The sequence below is a fragment of the Pteropus vampyrus genome, unplaced genomic scaffold (assembly GCF_000151845.1).
Source record: "Pteropus vampyrus isolate Shadow unplaced genomic scaffold, Pvam_2.0 Scaffold80, whole genome shotgun sequence".
In the NCBI taxonomy this organism is placed as follows: domain Eukaryota; kingdom Metazoa; phylum Chordata; class Mammalia; order Chiroptera; family Pteropodidae; genus Pteropus; species Pteropus vampyrus.
In genome coordinates, this window is record NW_011888861.1 from 789564 (window position 1) to 800292 (window position 10729).

Below are 10729 nucleotides of genomic sequence, written 5' to 3' on the forward strand. Positions count from 1 at the left end.
TGGCAATCTAGTTTCATTCTAATTGATAAATCTCTGGCTAGACTCACTGAGTTAAAAAGAGAACAGACAAACAAAATCAGAAATAAAAGAGAAGTTACAGTGGATTTTACAGAAATTCAAAGGAAAGACACAGACCAATTGAACAGAATTGAGAGCCCAGAAATAAACCCACATATATATGGGCAAATAATTTTTGACAAAGGAGCCAAAAACATACAATGGAGAAAAGAAATCTTCTTCAGTAAATGGTGCTAGAAAAAGTAGAAAGCCACATGCAAAAGAATTTTTTAAACGTTCATATCCTATAATAGGATAAAATCCTAGGAACCTACTGACCTTAAGGAAATTTATTCACAAATATGTCCAACTGTTGTCAATATTAGTGAAAAACTGGAAGCATCTTAAACGGTCCAAAAGAGGTGAATGATTAAATGGTGATACTTAAATGCATCCATTGAAAAAGATGTCTTCAAATAATGACACTGGAAAATGCTTACAAGATAAAGGAAAATCAAAACCACAAAACAAATACATGTATTGAGATTACATTTTTATGAATAAGGACGTGTAGAAAAAGAGTGGAAGGAAATAATAAAGATGCTAAGACTGGTTTTGTAGGAGATGCTTTATTGGTGATTTTAATAATTGTTCTTTTATATGATTATAATGAGAAATCCTAAATGTTATTTAAATATATTTGCATGCATATTATGGTGAACTGTACCTTACGGAAGTTTGTGTTCCCTGTTCCTCTATTGTGTTTTTTTGTTACTCAGAATAGAAATCAATTGCCTGCACTCTTTTGCTAGTGGTGGTGATCATTTGCTGTATTGTTAGTTCCATGGGAAATGTTTTTCTCTGTTACGACATTTTGATCACGCCATCTAACCAGCTCAGTATGTGTAAATAATTGTGTTCTGTAAGATGGAAAAAAAATATTGCAAAGAGATTTTAAGATTAGCTTATTTCATGTTTCTCTGTTAGGCTGCTGCCAGCTTTTCAATAATTAGCATAGTCATTTTGAGTTTAATTTTGAGGACACGTATAAGTTATTTGAAGTATATTTGATGGGTTCTGTTAAAATGGAGAACTGGTGATTTTGTTGTCGAGGGCCAAGTATAGAGATGAAATCTTTGAAAAGATAAGTGGAAAGATGAAAAGCCCATTCTACTCGGATTGACCACTGGATGGTTCTGAACAGATACTACGAACTCTGAGTCCAGAGGACTTCCCACTGCCTTTAGGTGCAGCCCTAGGAAGCCTGATGGAGCTAAGAGCATCCTTTGCTGTGACTCTTGGAATTCCTTGTTTTCTTCTCCAAGGTTGGCACAGTTGATAGGAGTTTGGGAACGTTGCCCTAAAGTTGTAATATCATCACCTGCCTCTTCATTAATCCAGGAAGCAGGTGGTACAGCAGGGCAGAAGCAGAGTGAGTGCGGAGGTACTCCTCTGTTCCTTCATGCCTGGGTCACAGCTACGGGTTGCACAATTAGCATTGTATCTTTGGCACCTCTGGTTATTCTGCAAGATGGCAGTCCTAGCCTAGGTTGCAGCTGATTGGAAGTTTGTTGTTCTCGCTCATATTCTCCCAGCCTGCCAAACTTCATGCTTGCAGGACTCTTTACTTTCCTAGTATGATTACATGTGGATTTGTATTGTAGACAAAGAAGTAATACAAATATAAAGTCTCATTTTTTGGATCTTAAATGACTGGTTGGGGAAAATAAGATCCTTGAAGGTTAGATCTGGCTTGAAGCTGGCCAGCCAGCTCTATAATCAGTTGGCTCTTTTGATGACTGAATTATCTCATTGTTCCATCCTAGCTTTACCAGGACAGAGAACTTAACCACTTTAGGTCCAAAGATTAAGGTAAAACAGGTAGGTCTCCTTGGAATATTGCTCAGAACTGAGTTTTGTTTGATTTTTTTAAAGACGGATTATTTTTTTGTTGAGAGTTGATATGGGGAATCGAAATGGATAAATGAGTACCAGTTCTGGTACATTGCCCAAAGTCTGTATCAGAAGGCATTGATTTTGTGTGTGTGTTGGGGTGGGAGTGGGAGGGATGGCATTGTTCTGTCTTTCTTGTGATTCTAAACACATCTCCAACTGCCTGTTCTACTTATTTCATTTCCCCCTATATTTCCTTATCCAAATTCAACTAATAATTATAGGTGCAGGAAGAAAAAAGATTTTCTTTGGCCTTTTTTTTTTTAAATTACAAAAAAAATTCATAGGACAAAAACAGAGTGGCCCTACCTCAGCCATGCTGAACTCAACCCTTATTTCAGATTGGTCAGATGTTTTCCATGGATTCAAGTGAAGGGCCCATGACAGCGGGCATGTACAAATCTGAGGATAGAGGGCATACTTCTCAGGAGGTGGAAAATCTGAGTGTAGCTCAAGTTCAGAGGCCTCATTGTCCTAAGGAAGTTCTTCGGCTGCATCAAGGAGCCTCTTGTGTCCTTCCTGTGCTGGTAGTGTGTGCTTGTGTATGCTGGGTTTGCATTTTCACAAAAAGAAAGCATGAGCTCCACCCACAAACCAACAGACATGTATTAGATTATATTATGTTTTGATTTAAATACAACATGAATTTGTGTTTTATCTTAAGTCAGTAACTCTACAGATTTGACTCTCGAATCTCAGTAACTTGTGCGATCTCAGTTTGGCATCTGATCTAGCCATAAGTTTAAATAAATCGATCAGTGAAAAAGTATCTTAGACTTTGAACAAGAGCAAAGGCCCGGAGTGCTCCTCCTAATGCCCCTGGAAAAGTAAGAATGTTGGAGAATTATAACTTCTTTCCTTTCAGTGAATGGGTTCTAGTTCTGGTTTGTGGATTTTAGATCTGCTTTTTCATGTTATTAGTGTATTGTGTTTTATAAAGCCACGATGTTATGTGTGAGTTGTTTCTTAGGTTGCTAGAAACCTTTTTAGATGTTTAAAACAGAAGCAGTGTATTGTTGAATGTATAGTCTGGATGATGATGTAACAATATTTGATCAATAGCTGCTAATATTTTCGTTCCAAAAAGGGACATTTTTTCCTAAAGACTTAATTTTTACATCGACTCAGTGTTGCAGATTTCATATTGAATAATTGTTATTTATGGGCATTGATCTAGATATTCAGTATTATGTCTTGCATTAGTCTGAGTTCTCTGAGAAGCGGATGCCAAGATGAGAACAGAAGTATAAGAGATTTGTTGAGTGAAATGCCTGTGAGGGAAAACCAGGAGGCAAATACCTGGATGAGGGTGGGAGAGCCATTGGTTGGAATACATGTCTGACCCCTGAGACGAGAGGGGGACGGAAGGAAGAGAGGTCTTGACTGCAATGCAGTTCTAAGAAAGTTTTGGCAAGTTCAATGGGAAAGTCTTTGAGCTAAAATTCCCCTGGTATAGCAGTACCACTCTTTGTAGAGAGGGTCCTGCCTGGGTCCCCTGCTGTGTTCAGTCATTAGCTTAGAGGCATGGGCTCAGTGCAAACGAGGTGGTAGAATCAGAGGGCGCAGCTGGAGCCAGTTAGTTATGCTCCCTCAGAACCAATTTGAGAGGTGTGTTCTTATGGCCACTGCATGTGTGAATATCGCTTACCAAATGCTTTGCTGAACATGTGCCTAATTATAGAATATATTAAATCCAACCCCAGATAGAGGAAACAAATGCTATATTTCTATAGAGACAGAAGGGTAGGCGAATTCCATGACACATTTTTTTTGGTCTTTGTTGATATATTTATTTTTTAGGCCCTTTAAAAATGAAGTTATAAATTAAATTGAATTAAATTGCAAACTTACTTGGTTTGCAAATCGTGTAGTCACCAGAGAGTGTGCCTCAAATTTTAAAAACTCTATACTTGACATTTGTGTAAGGGAGACTGGGAGCCGAGGTCCTATTACTGATTCCTAGGACTTTCAGCGGAGGGCGGTGGGGGGAGGAAGAAGGCAAAAAGTCTTTGGAGAGAAAACTATTCTTTGAAAGAATGGCTTTGAAAGTCATCCTTGAAACTACCTTGAATGTGATGCTTAGAGCAATCCCTTTCAAGAAAAAGAGCGCTTGGCATCTATTATGCATTATGGGTCGGAGATCTTGGCCAGTATTGAGAAAGTGAGCTGCAAGGGTATATCCAACTTGGTCTTATAGAAAGCTTCCATGTAGTCCTTATTTCTAGGACCCAAACCTCAGTGTTCTGGAAGAGCAGTTATTTATTTCAATGTAAAAGAGCGTAGTCACGTTACTGTTAGCTATGAGCATGTCTTGCTGCTCTAGAATGACCGCCCTGGAGGCTCCTTGTTTGCCACATTTACTTCTCTCTCGTCCTGGCAGGTGCCCTTTCCTTTTGCAGTCATACTCATTTCCCCTTCTCTTAGCCTCACACAACATTTGGAATCTTATTTCAAGCGATGCCACTGGCCACTGGGCTTTTGCAAGTAAGATATACAATTTGTTGTAGGTGTTCAGATTTCGAAGGGTATTTGTTGGTACTTTAAAATACTTTATCTTGTTAACTTATGTTGATAGTTTAAGAAATTATGTGCTTATTTTTTTAAAGAGATGGAAAATCGGAATTAAGAGAGGAATTAAAGAGGAAAATGGACTCACAAAGAAGTAGCTAAGTGCAATTAATACACATCAGACTTGACCTAAAGATGGTTTGTGTCCGATCTCATCCTCCCACACACTTGGACCTGGCCTCAGCTCAGGGCACAGATGCTGTGTGGCATCCTGGGGTCATCCCAGGCACACCTCCATAGAACATTGATCAAAGCCTCAGTATTCCATTTAAATGAGCTATCAGTCCATACGGATCAGAAATGGCAAATTCAGTAAGAAGCCATAAAAATGGAGATCAGAAAACCAGTAGGTTTGAGGAAAATATGGTAGGTAGAGCCATGGGATTTTATCTTGTCTTTTTGGGCAAGAATAGAGCTACTAAAGGCACTAAACTAAGGTAGGCAATTGGAAAAACAGGTGTATTTTAAAAATTGCAGCTTTATTAGACATACAATTCACATACTGTACATTTCACCCATTTTAGTATACAATTCAGTGGTTTTTAATATAATTCACAGAGTAAATTTACAGAGTACAGCCATGCACTACAATTAATTTTACAACATTTTCATCACCCTTAAAAGAAACATGTATGAATTAGCTGTCGCTCCTCATTTCCTCCTAATCCCCCCAGCCTTAGGCAACGAGCAGTCTACTTCATTCCTCTGTGGATTTGCCCATTCTAGACATTTCATACAAATGGAATCACACAATATGTGGTCTTTTGTGTCTGGCTTCTTCAAGGTCCAGGTCATATGGTAACTCTATATTTAGCCTTTCAAGAAACTGCCAGACTGTTTCTAAAGCAGCTGCACCATTTAATATTTCTACGAATAATGAATGAGGGTTCCGGCACTCCAGTACTCCACCTCCTGGCCAATAGTTGTTTTTTGTTTTTTGTTTGTTTTTTTTTTGGATTCTCGTTATCCTATTGCTTGAGATGTGGTATCTCTTTGGTTCTGATTTGCATTTCTCTGATGAATGATTGCTGTTGAGCATCTTTTCATGTGCTTGTTCACCATTTGTATATCTTTTTGGAGAAATGACCCTTTAGATCTTTTGACTATTTTTCAATTGGGTTATTTGTCTTTATTTTTGAGTTGTAAGAGTTCTTTGTATATTCTAGTACATGTCTCTTACAGATGTATGATTTGTACATGTTTTCATGCATTCCGTGAAATGTCTTTTCACTTGATGTGTGTGTGTTCTTTGGAGTACGAAAAATTTTTAATGATACTTGTTACTTGTACTTTTGGTGTTATATCAAGAAAACCATGTTGGCTTTTTTCAAATTGAGATTGGTGTTATATTTTAGTCACTCAGTGGTTTATTTACAGGCAGCTGCATTTTACCAGTGTATCTTTTACCATGTGTGCATGGAAGAATCACCTTTATTAGAACAGAGCATATTAGAGCCAAAAATACATATCTCATCCAGGTGGAAACAGGACACTGGATTATGTACCCCAAACCAGTGCTGCTCACAGTTTAATGTGCATTCATAATCCCTGGAGATCTTGCTAAAATGTAGATTCTTAATTTCTGGTTTTGGAATGGAATGTGAGATCCTGCATTTCTAACAGTCTGCTGGCCATGCTGATGGGGACAGTCCTAGAACTTATGCTTTGAGTGACAGCTCAAGAGGGACTTCTAGTGTGATCTTGTTGTTTAGTTTTGTTATATCTACTTATTTCAAGTGATTTGGAAGGAAAGTAAAAATTGTTTATGTTGAATTCAATGTTTTTGTATTTTACTTAATAATCTAAAAGGAAAAATCATCATGCAAAGAAATGGAATAAAAGTTTTTTTCCAGTGGCACTTCTGCCAATCTTGATTATTTTCTGTCTTCCTTTTAGGCCTCTGATGATTGTCACTCAGAAGATCACAACCTTGGCATTCCAAATTCATGATGGTAAGAAAAACGACCCTTCTTTTTGTTCCAAGTGTGTGAGCCTGACTTTGTTTTATACACTAGACACAGTCCCCAGTTTAGACAGCGCTGGCGGATCTTGCTATATCTTGTCCAAAATTTGCAGGCCTTTTTAATCATAGCTTTTTACTTTCCCAGCTATTATTTATTGCTTCCCTCCTGAATCTGTAGCTTACATTTGCTGAAATATGTGCATTGAGAACAGTAGGTTTTCTGTTTACTTTTACAATGTTTTAAATTTAAGTTAATATACGGTGCGCTTTGCTCTTTATTTGGAATCTGTTAAGAAAAAATGGCATCTTTTCATTGGTTTAATCTCTGAGGAACTCATGAGGTAATAAAAAGCAACATTGGCTAGTTAACCATTTTTGGATGCTAGGTTTGTTTTTTTGTTTTGTTTTGTTTTGGTTTAGAAAATAATCTATAAAAAGCTGAAAGAAGAAAGGATCTTCTGTTTGTATTAAAACCGAACATTTTCTTTATTTAGGCCCTTCCTGAAAATGGCCAGAAAGGGTGATTTCCACTTTTAAAACTGGGTTCCGGGGGAGGCAGGTGCAATTCCTAAAAGTATATTCTGGGGATTTGTGCTTTTCTGGCAAATGCTTTCTGACTGGTGAAACTTCTTTATGTGTTGACAGGTTGAGAAGATTTACAACCTCTGTTAGTCTTTTTGTTTTTCCTTAAAGCTTGGAAACTGATTTAATTTCATTGTGACCTGGTGTATTCTTAGTTCATTCTTGGTGACTCAGTCATTCTGTAGAGAATCGGGTAATTTTATACCAAGGATGGAGTCTTTCTAGGGTGGTCGACTGTCCTGGTTTGCCCAGAATTGAAAGGTTCCCCAGGATGTGAGACTTTCACTGTAGAAATTGGGAAAGTCCTGGGCAGGCTGGGGTGATTTGGTCGATGTTTTTGTATCTGAAAAGTCACTCGCAGTATTGTGGTTGTAGACTAACATTAGCGACATAAATCAATAGCTAAAAGTAATTTCTGGGATTTCCAGAGATGTACTATTTGATGAGATTTTAGAAAAATGTGTGTGTTTTTTTTAATAGTGCCTTTTGGTTATTTAAAAAATTTTTTGAAAGGCTTTTTGCCTAAATTTACCTTTGTAAGCATTCTCAGTTTACCCTGTTTTCTGGAACATCCCTTACATGCAGCAAAATGTTTATTTGCCTTTGTCTTTTCTTCCTGTGTGTGGAAGGAGGAAGTAAATTCCTGAACCACTCTGCCTTCTCTTAGGCATGTTTTTGAGTTGACTTTATGATTTGTGACCGTATCAGTCTTAGCTGAACATACAGTTTTAAAGTTGACTTCTAACGCTTATGAAATAACACTTCAGTTTCTTTGATGCTAAGTTAACAAATACATATTATGGGCAGCACAAATGTGATTTGGTTGGGAGTTTGTCTGGCATGGATGAGTTTTAAAAGAAGAAAATCTCCTGATAATTCTTTTGTGTCTTCCCTGCATTCAGGGTTACTTTTCCTGGGTTTTGGAAGAGGAAAGCCCCTATTCCTTTCCGCATTACATTTTACACCCATGCTCTTAGCTTGTACCAGGTGTCTGCACCGAGCATTATCAGAGCGGTATTTACGCTGATGCAGGCTGCAAAGGCAGGCTTACTTCTCTCATGTAGGAACAAAAACATATACAGCGTTGTAAGGATTATAGCAGATGTGGAGGGTTCTCTGGGATCCATGCTATACTGTGCGAATTAAATCAGAGTAACCCATGAATTCTTCTCTCTCCATAAGAATCTGGAGAGACTTTCTCAGATGTTGTACTTACGGGTAGCCCTTTGATCAGGGCGTTTATTAAAAAATGGAATACGGGAATCCTTTATGATTTATGAAACAAAAATCAATCACCTTTTTTGAAGGAGCTTTATAAGTCCTTTAGAATTAGTTATCTACTTCACTTTAAACATCTCATTTCTAAATTTTTTCTTTTCTATAGGACTAGGTCAAAGAGCTGAAGACCTCTCTGCTGAGCAACATCGACTTGCTGTAAAGTAAGTTTAACAATCTCTTCTCAAGCCTTTTGTATATCAGTATCTAGAGATCTTCCTCATTTTTAATATGTGCATATAAGCTCCATTATATGAATGCAGTATTGTTTGTTTAACGAATCTCCTATTGATGGACACTTGGTTTGTCTAACAGTCTTTGGCTTGGCAAATGGTAAGCTGTGAATAACCTTATCCACAGGTCATTTTAAATGGGTTTGGGCATAGGTACAGGATAGATTCCAAGAAGTGGGATTGCTTACTGGGCCAAAGAGTAAATGGATCTGTAATTTTATTAGTTTTGTAGGATTCTCCTTCACTGGGGTTATTATATTTATTCCAGAATTATTTTTATTGGGATGTGTCTTTGGGTCCTCAAGAAACAATTAGATACATACATATCAGTATGATTAAATGCCGGCATGAAAAAAATGATAGGAAATAGAGCTGGCGATATAAAAGATACAGGCTGGAAATAGGAAGGAGGAAGGAGGAAGGCTGAAGGTCGAAGGTGGCCTTGGGCCAGTGATGATGTGTAGTAGAAAGAGGGTGGGTGTTGGAGAGGAAGGGAGCCTATACAAAGTAGGAAAATAACATGAGAATGGAAATGGCATATGGGGCAGCATACTGAGGATGGTGCTGCAGCCATGGAAAAGGGTTCCTACTGGAGAGTAGTAGAAGATAACTGGGAAGAGGGTGGGTCCCAGGAGGCAAGGAGATTGAGAACTTCATTCCTTCATTAAGGAATTGGGACTTGGAGCAATGGAGAACCATTGGAAGAGTCTAATGAATCAATTTCTTTGCTAAGCATTATGGGAGTGTAAATGCTATTAGGGCGTAATTTCCATGGGATTTTAGGAAGCCTTTCCCCACAATTCTAGCCTGCTGGAAGAACGTGCCCCCTAAAATGCCATTAAAACACTACACAGATCTGGTTTCTACCGAATTTCTTCCCTGCCACCACTCTAGTCTGTTGTTCAGGACCTCGTGTCTGGATGCCAAAACAGATGAGACTCTACAGCGGTAGTTTGTGTGGCCTCTTCAAGTGGAAACTGGTTCCACCCATCATTTGTTTTGCATTTATTTTGGCATTCAGGAGGTAGTTTTCCCGTTTCAAAGCATCTCAATCAACTAACAATAGGTCAGGTTCCCACACTGCCTGATATTTACCTTCATTTTCTCCTGTAGACAGCTAAGGTTGATGAGAAAGCATTTCCTAGCCTCAGAGTTGCCTTTGCCCTAGACCCCACCCTCTGTGTGTATAGTAGTGATTGGCCAGCAGAGGGCGCCACGGAATGCTGCACCTTCTCGGAGCCACTGGTCTCATTAACTTACTTTCAACAAGATTTAAGATTTCGCTCAAGCAGATTTTTAGAGAAACAGAACAAGATCATGTTACGTTTAATAAAACTATAAAGATAACATCTGTGTTTATGATTTGCTTATTTGCAAGTATGGAAGAAAAATTAAATACTGGAGACATTTTAACTTTTTACTTTTATTTTCACAGAGTAAAACCCTCTTTTTTGGAATACTTAAGCTACCTTCTCAACTTCATGAGTGTCATAGCTGGCCCTTGTAACAATTTCAAGGACTATATAGCCTTCATTGAGGGGAGACATACACATATGAAGTTGCTAGAGGTGAACTGGAAGCAAAAAGATTTCCACAGCCTGCCAGAACCTTCTCCCACTGTAAGTTTTTAGTGCCAAGATTTACCCAGAGGTCCAGAAAATAGTTTTGCTGCCAGGGCTGACTCTCACTAATAATTGTTCTAATTTAGAAAGCCAAATAGTTTACCAGAAAATTTGTCCAATAACCCCTGCTCCCACCGCCCCCCGTTTGTTTAAAATACCAGTATCGGTATTTTATTTGCTCTCTGTGTTAGAGCAGCAGATATTTATTTCCCAGAGGAGCTCATTGGCTGGGAGATTAAAGCAATCAATCCATTAATCAACCAGCCAATATTTAGTGCCTATGATGTGCTCGGCACTGTACTAGTTAACACATTCAATTTCGAGTGTTTGTCTTTATGAATAGAATTTCACGTTTGGCCAAAGGTAATATGTCATAAAAGGTGGAGAGGGAGGAAGTGGGAATCAGAATAAATATGTGTTTTATTGCAGAGACTGCTTATTGCAGGGTAAAACCGGTTTTACCCTGGCATGCCCAAAGCTTGGTTTTATTGACTTTGGGAGAGTTTAATATGGTTTGTATGTATGTATGTATGTAT

At 38.2% G+C, this 10729-nt stretch overlaps 1 protein-coding gene across 5 annotated transcripts in view; it reads left to right on the plus strand.

The window, feature by feature from the left end:
• MBOAT1 (membrane bound O-acyltransferase domain containing 1) overlaps window positions 1-10729 on the plus strand; it is a 116906-nt gene that overhangs the window by 65254 nt on the left and 40923 nt on the right. For all 5 annotated transcript variants that reach the window (XM_011362837.2, XM_023532249.1, XM_023532248.1 and 2 more), the window contains 3 exons: window positions 6415-6470; window positions 8448-8502; window positions 10007-10190. In XM_011362837.2, coding sequence (XP_011361139.1) covers window positions 6415-6470; window positions 8448-8502; window positions 10007-10190 — 295 coding nt within the window. The remainder of the gene's footprint in view (window positions 1-6414; window positions 6471-8447; window positions 8503-10006; window positions 10191-10729) is intronic.